We start from the raw sequence: 14,611 nt of genomic DNA on the forward strand, positions 1-14,611 counted from the left end.
ATAGAAGCTATTGTAAATGTATGAAAACCAACGCTATTGATTCAAAAAACATGAAATCCAAAAATGAAACTACAAGACCGGCAAGTTAATAATAACTAACTTTTGCCTTCTAAAGGGCTCGCCTCCTTCTCTCTCGCCCTACTTTCCTGTGGTGGCGGCGTTTGGAATGGTGGGGAAGTAGTTCTTTTGGGGACGTTAGCCTCAACTGGAGTTTGACACAGGGATGGTTTGCGCTATCTCGTTGTTGGTTTGCGCCATCTCTTTCTTCTCCTCCTTCTTCGCTCTAGGCTCAAGTCGGTTGACGTTGCTAAGTAGTCTCGCGATGACAATGTTGTTTAGGGGCAGCGAGATGGCTGATCTGTGTTATCACAATACTGGTTGCTTCGATTTGGAGGTGGAGGCCCGGATGGTGATGCTACTGTGATCATGGTTGGATTCTTTGTAGATTTCCGGCGACCTAGGCATGTTGGTGGTAATTTTAAAAGTCGACCTAAAAGTTGATTTTTTAGAAGTGGATGTGTACCAAACTATGCTCAAAGTTGTTTTCTAAAAAAAAAAAAAAACTAGGCCCAAGTTGTGTTACTTTATTTTCTGCTCATTTTCGAGATTTTATGAACTTGACCTAGCGTTAAAATCTTGTAGCGGAGGCTTCACTCCATCAAGATAACTGATAAAATAATCGAATTGGCTTCTCGCCAACTTGAACACAATCCATTCCCCTCTAAAAGAAACTTCGAATAAACTGTGTAACTAATAGCGACCTTTCTTTGTACAGTCGACTAGTTGGCAAACCACTCTAGGTAGCTCTTGGTTACGATTGAATCTTCTTATTCACTCTGAAATTAATTTTTGAACACGTTTTATTCCCGTTGCAAAATTCTGTCATGTCTCTAGATAAATATGACAATACATGAAGCTCTTCTTGTGATTTCCAAATTGGTCTTTACGTTATGCAGTTTCAAGCCTATTGCACTGTATGTTTAATTTTCCGTTTTCGGTGGCTAAAAAGTGACTTCCATCCGTATCAAATATAGGAATAACCACAGATATCTGTTCTGTGAATTTATTCTAGTATCTACTATTCTTAATTAGGACAGAGATGCCGCCATAGTATTATTCCACATCCAATAATTACAACAATTAGAAATAAACAGAAACATATTGGGAATCATTCAATAACCCATTATCCAATTGATGTTGGAGATTAAGTTATTAATTCTCTTTGTGATGGAGACACAGTAAGCTGTATATGATGCTACTATGTCTCCATTGGGACACGTTTGTGTGTTCATTGTTTTATATGGAGGGATTGTTTCTTCTTAATGTTTTGTTACTTTGTTTTCATCAATAATAGCATTGTTGAATCCTCACACTTTGTACTCTAATTAAAAGGTTACTGCATGGTACATACTACTGTCCACATATATAGTCAAGAGTTAGAGAGGAAGTCTTATGGAATATGTAAGAAGAATTGTGTGCCATAAATCTTTCTGATCTTCTCTTTGGTCTCCTCCCTGTCGATTGCATTTTATTTTCATTTTTGATGTTTGATGAATTAGCTGCTGAAAGATTGATATAGGATTTTCAGATGTTGGAGGATATTGGGCACAGGTGCTTGTCCAACTTGCTGTTCTTGCTGGTGTGTTGGTGTATTGTAATTTCAGTTCCTGTTCTTTGTTAATGAACGAGCAGAAGATCGATTGCCAGAAAAGAATTCATCATCACAACCATGGACTAATTAATGATCCTAACTTTGAACTTGGTAGCCATTCTACTCATCAGCTCTTGGGTCTGCAACAACAGCCTTGGGACATGGGAGTTTGGGTTCAGCAACCCACCATGGATCAGGGAGTGTCACAGCTTCAAAATCTTGGGACTGAAAATGTACCAAGTAGCATTATGAGTCGATTTGAATCTCCGGCTTCGGCTTTCTTTGCAACGGAAAGATTCATGGGATTTCCTTCACACTATGAGTCTCAAGATGGTGAAAATTCATATCCTCAACAGTTCCCTTCTAGCCAATCTTATGAAGAAAGTTTTCAAATGGAATCATCAGAGGACATCAGAAATACCTTGCAATCAATTGTAAAATCCCAAACCAAGGGCTCTCCATCTTATAAATCCTCTGAGAAGTCTAATCAAATCCCATGCAACTATTTGTCAGGCAGTAAGTTCTTTCTGCATCAACAAAATACTACTGCCTCAGTTAAGAGACCCTTTTCACTTGCTTTCAAAGACAATCTGGAACAAGTATGTATATTTTTTATCTAGAATCGGATTTTGCAGTAGCATTTGTGCATTCACTTTTCATTTGTTCCACCATTTCAATATGATGTTCAATTTATTTGTAGTTACGGACTAGTTTCTTCTGCACAGGGCTATTGTAATGTATTCAGTACTACTCCGGTTGCGCAAGCGAGCTTCTTTTCTCAGCAAGCAAAGCAGTCTCCAAGAACTTCCTCAGGATCTGCATCTGCAACCTATGGTGATTCTCCTTCAATTAGTCCATCGCTCTCGAGTAAGACACGTATACGATGGAACCAAGATCTTCATGAGAAGTTTGTTGAGTGTGTAAATCGCCTTGGGGGTGCTGACAGTAAGTAACTCAATATAATCTGTTGCATTATGTTTTAAATGAAAGATTCATGCGTGTTGATTTATCTGGTGATCAATAACCTATAGAAGCAACACCTAAGGCAATACTGAAGATGATGGGATTGGAGGGATTAACCATCTTTCATATCAAAAGTCATTTGCAGGTATATGCACTTCTCCAATTTGTGCTTTTGTTTTCCTATATTTCTTTCTCTTGGTTAGATCAATTTTTTTCCTTAATTGTTTTTATGTGTTCTCTCCTTGTAGAAATATCGAATCGCAAAATATTTGCCAGACTCAGCAGAAGGTAAATCTTGGTTACTGTTATCCAATTTAGTACTTGTTTCAATCAGAATTCAAAGCTCTGCCCTTGGTTATAGGGAATGTCACCTAAAGAAGTCTTCAAACACCAACATTAAAATGGTTTAAGACACCAGATATATCAGAAAAATATTAAAACCCCTCACCGTTGTTGCCACATTCTGATGTGAGACTTAACTCATAAATATTTATCCTTCTCTCTCACATAAATTGTCAGAAGCTTCGGCTGGGGTGCAATGTTTACACACCTAAGAATGTAAAACATGTGTTACATGATTTTCAATTACAAACTTTTTATTTTTCTTGAAGTTTGTCCTAGATTGCATTATTAGCTTCACCATATTCTGTTCTGAGTATTCTTCTATTGCAGGAAGATCTGAAAAAAGAGCTCATGTGAATGCCGAACCTCAGCTTGACGTGAAAACGTAAGCCATCTGTTTACCCTTGTTTTTTATTTTAGTTTTAGTTTATCAAATAACATACATTAGTTTTAGTTTATCAAATAACATACATTCTAGGAAAACCTATCTTTTCTCTCTAACTCCTTTGTACACCAATCTCTTACATACCTATGATGTGAATTTTTCTGGCAGTGGATTTCAAATCAAGGAGGCACTGCAACTACAACTAGATGCCCAGAAGCAACTTCACGAACAACTGGAGGTAAATTCTTGAAAATTAATTTCGTTGGTGCCAATGATATTTGATTTCTATACAATTTAGAAACAATATTATGTGCGTCTCATACTTTGGTTATCAAAACCACACTCCAACTATCTCTATTATAACTTACAGTAAATTCATATGTTCACTTCTGATGAACAGATTCAGCGAAGTTTACAGTTGCGCATTGAAAAACAAGGGGAGCAGCTCAAGAAAATGTTTGACCTGCAGCAAAAAACAAGTGATAGCTTGTTAAAGACTTCAAACCTGGATTTTAGATGCCATGAAGTTGGTCCATCAAATAATGAAGTTCAAGTTTCCAGTACTGAAGGTTCTGGGAGTTCCCACTGTCCATCCAAGATAAGTTAGCCCAGAAAGCACATCCTTAGGTCATGTGGCTGCAACAAAGCTTCACAGAATCAAGAACCCTTTAGATGCTTCTACAAGGTGAAGAAAGAAAAACTAGCAGAAACTACACTAGAAGACGATACGAAAATCTCATGTGTATGTTGGCTGATAGAATAGATGCTGCAGAATGATTTTTGTCATATTCACATAAAGTTGTTTGGGTGGCGGTTTTGGTAACAAATTAACAATCACTTACCAACATTTTCTCATGCTTTCATGCTCCTCAAGTTTTGCTCTATTCAATGATGCTGAGAAACTAAATATTGAATTGGTTGTAAAAGGAGATAATTCTTGAGAGGTGATTGATCGATCACCTTCCAACATCAGATCAATTGTATCAGTTTCATCACTTCGTAGATACACAACTGCATGCCTCAGTAGTCAGTTATTCAGTTTTTTTTCGATGACAAGTCAGTTATTCAGTTAATATGTGCGAACTATGTACATCTTTCAGTAGATTATATTCCAGAATTTACATCTGAACTTGGTTTCTGTTCGTTGTGATTATGCCTGGTTGCCGTATTCCGTTTAGCTTTTCTCCTGCTAAACAGCCGATCGAGTTCTACCAAACATGGTGACTCTTGTTATCGGAAAAAAAAGTCCTAACAGTAACAATCAAAAGATGTTTCCTCAACCACTGATCAACAGGATTGCCAATATGTTGTAATATATGATGTCAATATATTTCTTTTGTTTCCCTCAGAAGATCATGTTATACATCTAGAAAAGTAGAAAAATAACACTGAGTAGAGAGAAAATATAATAACGAAACTCAGTGAAATACCAAACTCAAAATTTATTTCAATCTTACTTTGTGTAAATGGTAAAAGAGTGCAAAAATAGACCCAGAATTTCAACACATATGCGCATTCAGTGAAATACCAAATTGAACTAGACTTGGAAGGAGGCCAATGCTTACATCGATCAATTAACTTGCTAGGGGCTCTGAGCGCAATGTGAGTCGACTCTATATGGTTGTAAGTACAGAACCATGTTCCCGTGATTTCCCACTTGCTTTGACATATATAAGAGATCATTCCTCAATTTCTCCATATTCTAAACACCTGCAAATCACATACCATTTCCCCCACAATCAATATTCCATCGCAACAACACAACACAGCCTACTGATCACACACAACTTTATTCAACAAAATCGGGGTTCTAAGTCAAATGTAACAAGTTTGACAATGAACAATACCACTATTCCAAGCCAAGCCATGAACACAAAGCTTGCGGTGTGTGGCTATACCCTTTTTTATTTTTTATTTTTTATTTCCAGTTCTAAGACAATTTCTATTTGGGGCTCGAAACAAACTCAACGGAGGAAAACCTTCAAATGCTCAACGGTGGTACACCGTTGCATACCGAAGCAGAGGGTCAGTTCAGAAACCGTGCATCAGGGTATCCCCACAGCCGAAGGTAATTCCTTCGGCATTGGACTAATCTCTGACGGGACCCATGTGAAATAGTTCCAACCCGGTAGTCCAGAAACCGGGTGCCCTGGCCACACTAATGTCCTCAATGCCCCAACTCCGTCTCATTTTTTGCCTAGTTAGAAACAAAAAGGTGTGTAATGCCTCCGCCAACAATCGAACCCTTTTACTTTCCTCTGTTATTGAATGGATGAATTTTCAATCAACTGGTGAGTAAGGTTTTCAATCTCATTTATTGTGTTTAACTGTTTATGATGATTAGGATCTCTTGGTCTAATTGGAGATGACACGAGTCCTGATAGGTCAATTAAATCAGAATGGGCCACTCATTTTACAAACCGACCCGGAAACCCAACCTGCGGAGTTTATATATCTAGCAACGACAAATTATATATCTCCTCTCCGACTAGATCAAATCGAATCGGCCCCAAATCAAACCGACCTACCCTAAGCTTCTCTCCTCCTCAACGCTATCTCCGGCGCCGTTCGTCGTGTCAATCACCGCCGGTAAGTTATCCCTTTCCCATCTCTCTGTCTCAGTCTAATTTCTATACTTGTTCTTCTTTAGAAACGTATGAGACGAATTGAAATTCTAGGTTAGAATTCGAGGCTTGTAATCGTTCTTCTGAATCTGAAATTTGGCCAACGCCTATATTACTGCGGCTTCTTCTTCTGTTAATCAGCTCCGTTAAATTCATGAGTAACAAGAAGTCATTTTGATTTAGGGTTTTACATCGCAGATAAAAGGATATATGGAGGTAAAAAAGACTTGAATTTCTATATTATTGAATGCACACATTCATGTCTGTATGGTTAATTCCTACCTAGCTGTATTGTTTGCTAAAGAATTCAGGAAAGACAATGATGAAGTAACCTCTTAGAGTATCCGTAAGAATTATACGGATCTATTGATTTTATGTTCATGAATTGGCTGACGATATCTTTAAAAAGTAGTGAGAAGAGATGACGACTGCAGCTCGACCCACATGGGCTCCTGCAAAAGGTGGTAATGAACAAGGTGGTACTCGGATTTTTGGCCCATCCCAGAAGTATTCGTCCAGGGACATTGCATCCCATACAACTCTAAAACCCAGGTTAGTCTTGTTCTTACCTATAATTCTTTGTACCATTGTTAATATTGATGACAGACCATACTGGCTTAAGTTTGTTTCTTAACTATTATGCGAATAAGCTGTGCTTGGATGCTGGGTTTTAAACCTTTCTTTTTTGATGGTATGTATGAACAGGAGGGAGGGCCAGGACACCGAGGAAGAACTTCACAAGAGAGACCTCCGGGAGGAGCTGGAAGACCGTGAGAGGAGGCATTTTTCATCAAAGGATAAGTATAACTGTATGATATCTTGCCTTTCCCTTTTTTTTTTCTTTTTTTTGGAATTTATGGATTTTGATTTAACCCCTTTAATCTGTGTTGGTTGTCAGTTTAATTCTATGTGGATGTGATGTTATTTGTCATGGTTTCTAACCGTTATGTGCATTGTGCAGATGACAGAGATCGCAGTAAGAGAGGAAGCCAGCTTTTGTTGGAAGGTGCGTATCCCAGCTCCATAGTCATATTTTAATGCAAAAATTCCTGCAAGTAATTCTTTGGTTTAATTAAACTAAATTGTTATTAATTAGGGACACGAAGGGATGCTGAAGATCGAATTGTACCACGAAACGTAGATGCGGATGATTCTGATGTGGAAGTCAAAAGTGATGATGACAGGTCAGTATCACAAGATGTCTGAATCAGACTTCACACATGTTACCCTGTGAATTCTTGGCTATGATATTAATTCATCAGAATTTTCCACAATAGAATGATGAGTTTTGAAATTTAGATTAAGAAAGCGCTGTTGGTTAATTACGCACCTTCCAACTAGATGAGTGTTCTGTTGGTACTGCTTTCCAGTAATTGCTAGGAGTTTGTGGTCATAATTTTGTGTCTACTGTTGCAACCTTTTGCTTTTGTTAAGGTTCCAAAATTGATTTCTGTACCTTAAAAGGTCTTACACCTTCATCACTGTTTCATTTGTTGGTCGGCCTTTTTTTTTCATTTGAAGTTCTATTGCTACGTAGATCTGCTAATATAATTGTTTGTCCTTATAGTGATGAAGATGACGATGATGATGAGGATGACACAGAAGCTCTTTTGGCCGAGCTTGAACAAATAAAGAGGGAAAGAGCGGAGGAGAAGCGCCGAAAGGCGAGTTTTTTTATTATTACATATGACATTCAGATTACGAAGCTTTGGTGTTTCTCTATGCCTAACAAATATACTCTATGCTTTCTCAGGAAGAACAACAGTTGGCAGAAGATCTTAAAGTCAAGGAAGCAGAGCTTCTCAAGGGAAACCCATTGCTAAATAATCCAATAACCGCCTCTTCTTTCAGTGTGAAAAGAAGGTTAGTAAAGATATTGACCTGATTATATCTGTAATCAAGTTAGAATTTGGTAACTTTCTCATTATGCTCTACTCAGTGTGCAGTTTTATGCTCTACTCACTATGCAATTTTGTTTTGGGCACAGGTGGGATGATGATGTGGTGTTCAAAAATCAGGCTCGTGGTGAAACTAAAACTCCCAAGCGCTTCATCAATGACACAGTGAGAAATGACTTTCACCGCAAGTTTCTGCATAAATACATGAAGTAATGTCATATGTGAATCCGACTTTCAAGATGGTACCCCAAGTAATGAAGTGATCTGGACAGTTTGTTAAGATTTGTGTGTACCTTAATATTTCAATTCAAAGCACCGTGCTAGATGCCATGTATCTTTTTGTTGAATGTTTGTTTCATGTTGATTTTATCGTGAAATTATATCAAAATTGACATTGTCAATATAACATGTTATATCTTGAATTTGACAAAACCAAAAGATATATCCACTGGAGATGCTCAGCTTATGTCTGCAATATTCCTCTTGGTTCTTGACTCTCTGGTTGGGCTGCAGTTAGGACTAAACTTGAGAATGTCAAGCTTAGCCACATTTTCAGATAATGCAAAATATGAATGATCAAGCTGGTCTTACTAGGCTGTTGTGTAACTTGATGCTTATCTTTTTTCTGGTAGAACTGAGGCACATCGGCCTTGGGCAATTTGCTTCCTCCTGACTGTGGAAGGCATGCCCTTGCTGATCCATGTTTGCTGATTTGCGAATTCAGGGCTATCTTTTTCTTCTGCCAAGTTTTTAGGTCCGTCTTGTAACAAATAAGAATAAAAACGAAGCGAATTACTAATGGGCACCGTCCCATACAGTGGGCTCGTACCCGACCCGAAAATGCAGGGTAATCTCTTTATGTTGAGACTTCCCAAAACTGAATCAGTTGAAAGCATCCATCCATTGTGAAAATGGTGCTGATTTTCTCTGACATGAATCGCAATCCAAGGTAATGTCTTCCATCCCTAAACATTTCAGATTCATTCCCATTCAGCTTCACCCCTTTTTAGTTTCTCTTCTGATGATCACTAATGCGTAAAATCTCATCAATCTATCTGAGCATGACTCATTTACACAAGCTGGGAACACCATCCGTTCTCAAGTGGGTTTCTTCAAGCCTCTCTAGAGTATTAGGACATCCAGCTAGGTCAATTGGGTCTTTCCCAAATGCCCAACCCCCTAGGTTTTACACAACTAAAAAGACCCCTTTAACTCAAAACGGCAGAAATGCTGGTAGAGTGTCTCGTGCTGTTCGGCGAGAAGCGCAAGCTGCATTGTTAGACTATTTGTATTGTAATAGAGGCTTGCACTTTGCGGATGCTGAGAATATGAGCAAAAACTCGCCGCATTTTCTCAATAAGCTTTTGAAATGCGTTGGTAATGAGAAGGAAATCCGACAGACGATTGCCCATTACTTGCTTTACCACCCTCTTGATGAATTCGAGCCTTTCTTTGAGAGTTTGGGGTTGGAACCTTCTGAGTATTTTCATTTCCTTCCACATTATTCGATGTTCTTGGTCGATGAGAAGTTGTTGCTTCACAATTATGCTGTGTTATGTCAGTATGGGGTTGAGCGTAATTGGATAGGGAAGATATACAAGGAAGCCACGGAAATTTTTCGGTATGATTTTGAGGTTTTGCGATCGAAACTTCAAGTTTTTGAAGAACTGGGTCTCAGTAGACATGCTATAGTCAGTTTTATTGTTGCCCGTCCTTGTTTGTTAGTTGGGGATGTAGATGAGGCATTTGTTGAGGTGTTGAAAATATTAAGGAGTCTTGGGTTTGAAACCAGTTGGGTTCAGGGGAACTTGTCAGAATCGGAATCTTATAATTGGGGACGGATCCGTGGAGTTCTGAGTCTTCTTAGTGACATTTGTTGTAGTAACAAGCAGTTGGGTGCATTACTTGGCCAGCATCCAGATATTGTGTTTGAGGCTTCAGGGGAAAGAACTTTTTTACTAATTGGAATACTTCTAAAATTTGGATGCACAAAGAGCCAGATATGTTCATTATTTCTGCAGTTCCCGCAAATTGAAGTAACGAGATTTGTTTCAAATATAAGGAGATGCTTTTTGATCCTGAATGAAATCAGCATGGGGTTTACAGAGATAGGGAAGATTGTGCATTCTCAACCGCTGCTACTCGGTTCCATTGCGTTGAAAAGTACCAACACCTTACTTGTTAACTTAAAAATCGGCAAGAAGGAGCTGTCTAGATACATTCAGGAGAACCCGCAAGAAATGAAGAATTGGGTACTTAGGAAAACCCTTAGGCCATTAGAGCTGGAAGAGAGCCTCAGATCAAAGACACCCAAGTTGAAGTTATTAAAAGATATAGGATTTTTAGAGAACCCTGGCAAAATAACAGAAGCTGTAAATCAGTTTAAGGGCAGTGGATGGGAGCTTCTGGAAAGATTTGATTGCATTGTTGAAGCTGGTTTAGATCGCGATGAAGTCTGTAAAATGATTAAAAGATGGCCTCCAGCTCTTTGTCAGTCAAAGAAACTTATCGAAATGAAAATTGATCTCCTTGTCAATCATTTGTGTTATCCCTTATCAAGTTTGCTGGGCTTCCCAAGATATCTTTCTTGTGGAATAAAAAGGATCCGGCACAGGGTACTCGTGTACAATTGGCTCAAAAGTCAAGGGGCAGTAGATTCTGGTACTGCCTTGAGCCTTATTTTTTATCCCTCAGATTCATGTTTTCTAAGGAAGTTTGTAAATCATCATCCTGGTGGTCCTGAAGTTTGGCAGGATTTGAAGAATATAATTGATTCAGGGTGAGAAAAAAAAAGTCATTGCCCCCCACTTTCAAGATTTTACACTGTTGTCTGTTAATGCTATTAGTGCTATTTTTTGTTTTTTGAACTTATTTATTGAGGATTAGCTAGTTGAAGGTGATATAGCATCTAAAAATTAAAACAATGAAATCAGTTTATCATAACAGCTGCTTTTAGGCTTGTTTTTCTTACTGATTTACTGAGGATTTGCTATCTGAAGGTGATATAGCACCTAAGAGTTAAAACAACGAGATCAGTTATCATTACAGCATCTTCTTTGTAGCTAGAAATATTTTCTGTCACTTTCTGTTTGAATACAGTAGCTTGTGTTTATAGTCCTGGAAATATCTCTAGAATTGCAGCTTGCATTTCTGGGTTATAGATGGCGCTAATTTGATGTAGCTGCATAAGCGAATTTTCAGGCGAATGAGCAAGGCATGAATAGTTAGGATAAATGCTTTCCAGCATTTTACATATCTACTTATGGAAAGAGATACCAAGCTGGCGAAGGGGCAAAGAAGAACCTGCACAAGTGTTTCATGTCTGATACAAATTGACAGAACTAAATCGCTTGGTTTAAATTTCTTTAAAAAGCTTACTGACCCTAAATCTTCAAGGTTGTGAATAGACTAGACCTCTAGTCGAGGGTATCTGCTGCAGGCTTCTGATTTTGTTCCAAGTGGAAAGGCGAAGTGCAGCAAGAACAGTGCCCTTTTGGAATGTTCGATATATTGGGATCTCATCTTGTGGATTGCTGTCTTTTAAGCGCATCATGGTAAAGGAAAAACACAAACTTTATTTATGAATTGTAATGCTTCTGGTATTATATGTAAGTTTTGATTTCCCACCCGTCTCATTAGATTGCCTTCCAGACTCAGCACAGCCTCAACACTGAAATGAGTGAAATCCGGTTTAACAAGAGCTGGAGCAGTAGTCGACATTTGCCTGATCAACTACAAGGCTTCATCACCGTTAAACTTGCCGGCTTCATACAACATATGACGAGAGAAACAGTAGTGTCACAAAAGGAGACCGATATACTGAAATAATAAACCTCAGGCAACTGAAGCAAGCTCGTGCAAATGTGCTTATTCGTTGATGGCCTCATCCTTGGACTCATCTACATATTTGACATCTCTAGACACAACAATGAACAATGTGCGATAACATTACTACAATTGCATAGATTTCTCCAATTCATACTAGTCTGGTCGTCTGGACATCGAAGTCGTTACATTTATCTCGGCGTTTCTTCAAAAGAAAAAAGAGTGCAAATTTCTTTTCTGATTTCTATAATACTTTTATTATAATTCATATAAATAATGAATATGACAAAGGTTTTGTTTGACCACCCTCAAAAAAGTCCAAGACTTGAGAGTTACAAACCCCTGAAGTTTGTGAAGGATAGAACCTAGTGAGGAGTGAAGAGCGTCAACCAAAACAGGGGCTGCCACTCAATCAGCAAAAGATACTAGGAAATTCGCAGAGGAAGCTTGAACTCTTGTTCAGCCGTAGTTGTGTCCATCAATTTCATAAGGTAACATATTCGCCCCAAGTCTCAGTTCATGTTCATATAGATTCATCCGAATGCCTTCTAGGTTTAACTGAATATCAATTCTGGGATCAGCTTATCTCATAGAACATTAGAACTGGTCATGATCCATTTGCATAAACTCAGAAATTCATCTATTCTCAAATGGGTTTCTTCAGATATTGCTCACAAACACCTTAGATATTCAAGAACCCCACTTCAGCCATTTGGGTCTTTCCCCAGTTCCCATACCATTTGGCTTTATAGTACTAAAACAAGTTTTGAAGTTGAAAACACCGAAAAGTTAGAAACAACTTCGATTTCTAGAGCTATGTTAAAAGAAGCCCAGGCTGCATTGTTGGAGTATCTGCATTATACTAGGGGCTTACAGTTCCTGGATGCTGAGAATATGAGTAAAAACTCACCTCAGTTTCTTGATAAGCTTTTAAGAAGTGTTGATGGTAAAATTGATAAGGAGATAGGGGGGTTGATTTCTCGATATTTGAGGTACCACCCCATTAATGAATTTGAGCCTTTCCTTGAGAGCTTGGGCTTGAAACCTTCAGAGTATATCCCCCAGCTTCCACGTAATTTGATGTTCTTGGCCGATGATGTTTTGTTGCTTCACAATTACTCTGTTTTGTGTACCTATGGGGTTGCGCGCAATAAGATGGGAAAAATTTATAAAGAAGCAAAAGAAGTGTTTCAATATGATCTTGAGGTTTTATTATCCAAACTTCAAGCTTATGAAGAAGTAGGTCTCAGCCAATTTAATTTAGTTAAGTTTATTGTTTGCAGCCCTTGTATCTTAGTTGGGGATGTAAATTTGCCATTTGTCAGGGTACTTGTAAAGTTGAAGAGTTTGGGATTGGAGACCCATTGGATTGAAATGAATTTATCAGAAGATAATTCTTATAATTGGAGCCAAATGCTTGAAGTTCTAAGGTTATTTGATGAGGTGGGTTGCAGCAATGAGGAGTTGGTTGAACTTCTTGGCCAGCATCCAGATATTTTATTTGAGAGTTCAGGAAGAACGACACTTTCATTAATTGGGTTCTTATTGAAGTTTGGATCCACAAGGAGCCAAATATGTTCAATGTTTCTGCAGTTTCCACAAATTCGGATCGTGCAATTTGTTCTGAATTTGAGGAAATGTGTTTTGGTCCTAAATGAGATTGAGATGGAGGTTGCAGAGATTGAAAAGATTGTTTGTTCACACTCCGTGCTACTGGGTTCATGTGCTCTGAAGAGCACTAACAGCTTACTTTCTTGCTTGAATATTGGGAAAAAGCGTCTGTGTAGGTACATACAGGAGAACCCGGAAGTGTTGAAGAAATGGGTTCTAGGTAGAAGAGTTGAGCCACTTCCAGACTCGGAAGAGGACTCAAAAGAAAAGAGAATTAAATTCTTGTTTGATGTAGGATTTGTAGAGAAATCAAACAAAATGAACGTAGCACTAAAGCTATTTCGAGGCAAGGGGAGGGAACTTCAGGACAGATTTGACTGTATAGTGAATGCTGGTTTAAGTCGTCAGGATGTCTGTGAAATGATTAAAGTATCTCCTCAAATTCTAAACCAGCAAAGGACTGTGTTACAGATGAAGATTGATGTACTTGTGAATCATCTGGGCTATCCTGTATCAACTTTGGTGAACTTCCCTTCTTATCTATCCTATACAACTCAAAGGGTCAAGCTTAGAGTATTCATGTACAATTGGCTCAGTGATCAAGGAACAATATCCCCTACCCTTGCCTTGAGCACTGTTGTTGCAATGGTGGAGAAACAATTTATTTCGCAATATGTAATTCATCATCCTTGTGGTCCTCAGGTTTGGCATGAATTGAAGAGTAAATTGTATTCTTAATGATATAATTATTTTTGCACTTCTTCTGTGGTTCTGCATAATTGCATTGCTGATGGTTCCAATTTTTCAAGTAGGTACTGCACTTGCTTGTTTCTTTTTCTCAGACATGCTGACCTCTTTTGAGGATAACAATTGGTGGTATGGCACACAAGAATAACTAGAAACAGAGTAAATGCAAGAACTAACACCAACTTAGTTCAACAAATCCCGAGTTGAATGACCATCTCAGTTTTACACACAGAATGTGTAATGCTATATTTCAATAACACATCAATATCCCGAAAAATTTCTACTTAGGAAACTGCTTTGAAAACAGAAGATGAACATGTTTGCCTCATGCTTGAGCTGCAGGGTAGGGTGGATTTCTGCTGACCCCTCTGCATAATAGCTAATGGTGAATGTGGATGCAAGGCAATTGACGAGTTCTTAGTTCAAATTTCACTTTTCTGAACTTTTGTGGAACGAAAATCTGAATCTATTCTGAGGATTTAACCAATCTAAATGCTTTCAGAGGTTTATGACATTGAGCAACAAGTACAGACGCTTTCTTTAAAATGATGATTCGGGGTAGAAT

General features: G+C 38.3%; 4 protein-coding genes across 8 annotated transcripts; all 4 read left to right on the forward strand.

Annotated features, from left to right (window-relative positions):
* The first annotated feature begins 1,199 nt into the window (after nt 1-1,199).
* On the forward strand, nt 1,200-4,438 carry LOC126800014 (myb family transcription factor PHL5). 4 transcript variants are annotated; one of them, XM_050527289.1, is made up of 9 exons: nt 1,202-1,461; nt 1,580-1,639; nt 1,767-2,250; nt 2,377-2,596; nt 2,683-2,759; nt 2,863-2,902; nt 3,287-3,341; nt 3,510-3,579; nt 3,742-4,438. In XM_050527289.1, coding segments are annotated over exons 1-9 (1,215 nt in total). In that variant the 5' UTR covers nt 1,202-1,459; the 3' UTR covers nt 3,949-4,438. The 4 variants fall into 4 exon arrangements, with proteins under 4 accessions (XP_050383244.1, XP_050383246.1, XP_050383245.1 ...); XM_050527290.1 differs by having other exon boundaries at nt 1,438-1,461; nt 1,589-1,611; XM_050527287.1 differs by having other exon boundaries at nt 1,200-1,461; nt 1,589-2,250.
* A 1,369-nt stretch (nt 4,439-5,807) lies between these two features.
* On the forward strand, nt 5,808-8,334 carry LOC126800033 (uncharacterized). 2 transcript variants are annotated; one of them, XM_050527321.1, is made up of 8 exons: nt 5,808-5,930; nt 6,378-6,517; nt 6,671-6,774; nt 6,927-6,971; nt 7,062-7,149; nt 7,533-7,629; nt 7,719-7,828; nt 7,953-8,334. In XM_050527321.1, the coding sequence occupies exons 2-8, from the start codon at nt 6,387-6,389 to the stop codon at nt 8,074-8,076; spliced, it is 699 nt and encodes a 232-aa protein (XP_050383278.1). In that variant the 5' UTR covers nt 5,808-5,930; nt 6,378-6,386; the 3' UTR covers nt 8,077-8,334. The 2 variants fall into 2 exon arrangements, with proteins under 2 accessions (XP_050383278.1, XP_050383277.1); XM_050527320.1 differs by having other exon boundaries at nt 5,834-5,930; nt 6,375-6,517; nt 7,533-7,828.
* Nucleotides 8,335-8,776: 442 nt separating this feature from the next.
* LOC126800009 (transcription termination factor MTEF18, mitochondrial-like) lies at nt 8,777-11,696 on the forward strand. The gene is made up of 2 exons (XM_050527279.1): nt 8,777-11,417; nt 11,515-11,696. Exon 1 carries the CDS (start codon nt 8,895-8,897, stop codon nt 10,644-10,646), a length of 1,752 nt encoding a protein of 583 aa, XP_050383236.1. The 5' UTR covers nt 8,777-8,894; the 3' UTR covers nt 10,647-11,417; nt 11,515-11,696.
* Nucleotides 11,697-12,069: 373 nt separating this feature from the next.
* Nucleotides 12,070-14,037, forward strand: LOC126800010 (transcription termination factor MTEF18, mitochondrial-like). Its single transcript, XM_050527280.1, has one exon. It carries the CDS (start codon nt 12,298-12,300, stop codon nt 14,035-14,037), a length of 1,740 nt encoding a protein of 579 aa, XP_050383237.1. The 5' UTR covers nt 12,070-12,297.
* The last annotated feature ends 574 nt before the right edge of the window (nt 14,038-14,611 follow it).

The sequence above is a fragment of the Argentina anserina genome, chromosome 6 (assembly GCF_933775445.1).
Source record: "Argentina anserina chromosome 6, drPotAnse1.1, whole genome shotgun sequence".
Lineage (NCBI taxonomy): Eukaryota > Viridiplantae > Streptophyta > Magnoliopsida > Rosales > Rosaceae > Argentina > Argentina anserina.

What these genes read in the sequence shown, in the direction of transcription:
- LOC126800009 (XM_050527279.1), top strand. Translation starts at nt 8,895, where the DNA reads ATGCGTAAAATCTCATCAATCTATCTGAGCATGACTCATTTACACAAG.
- LOC126800033 (XM_050527321.1), top strand. Translation starts at nt 6,387, where the DNA reads ATGACGACTGCAGCTCGACCCACATGGGCTCCTGCAAAAGGTGGTAAT. An exon ending in CATACAACTCTAAAACCCAG is followed by an intron (nt 6,518 to 6,670) that starts GTTAGTCTTGTT and finishes ATGTATGAACAG; the next exon opens with GAGGGAGGGCCAGGACACCG. An exon ending in TCTTTCAGTGTGAAAAGAAG is followed by an intron (nt 7,829 to 7,952) that starts GTTAGTAAAGAT and finishes TTTTGGGCACAG; the next exon opens with GTGGGATGATGATGTGGTGT.
- LOC126800014 (XM_050527287.1), top strand. Translation starts at nt 1,401, where the DNA reads ATGGTACATACTACTGTCCACATATATAGTCAAGAGTTAGAGAGGAAG. An exon ending in TCGCCTTGGGGGTGCTGACA is followed by an intron (nt 2,597 to 2,682) that starts GTAAGTAACTCA and finishes AATAACCTATAG; the next exon opens with AAGCAACACCTAAGGCAATA. An exon ending in AACTTCACGAACAACTGGAG is followed by an intron (nt 3,580 to 3,741) that starts GTAAATTCTTGA and finishes TCTGATGAACAG; the next exon opens with ATTCAGCGAAGTTTACAGTT.
- LOC126800010 (XM_050527280.1), top strand. Translation starts at nt 12,298, where the DNA reads ATGATCCATTTGCATAAACTCAGAAATTCATCTATTCTCAAATGGGTT.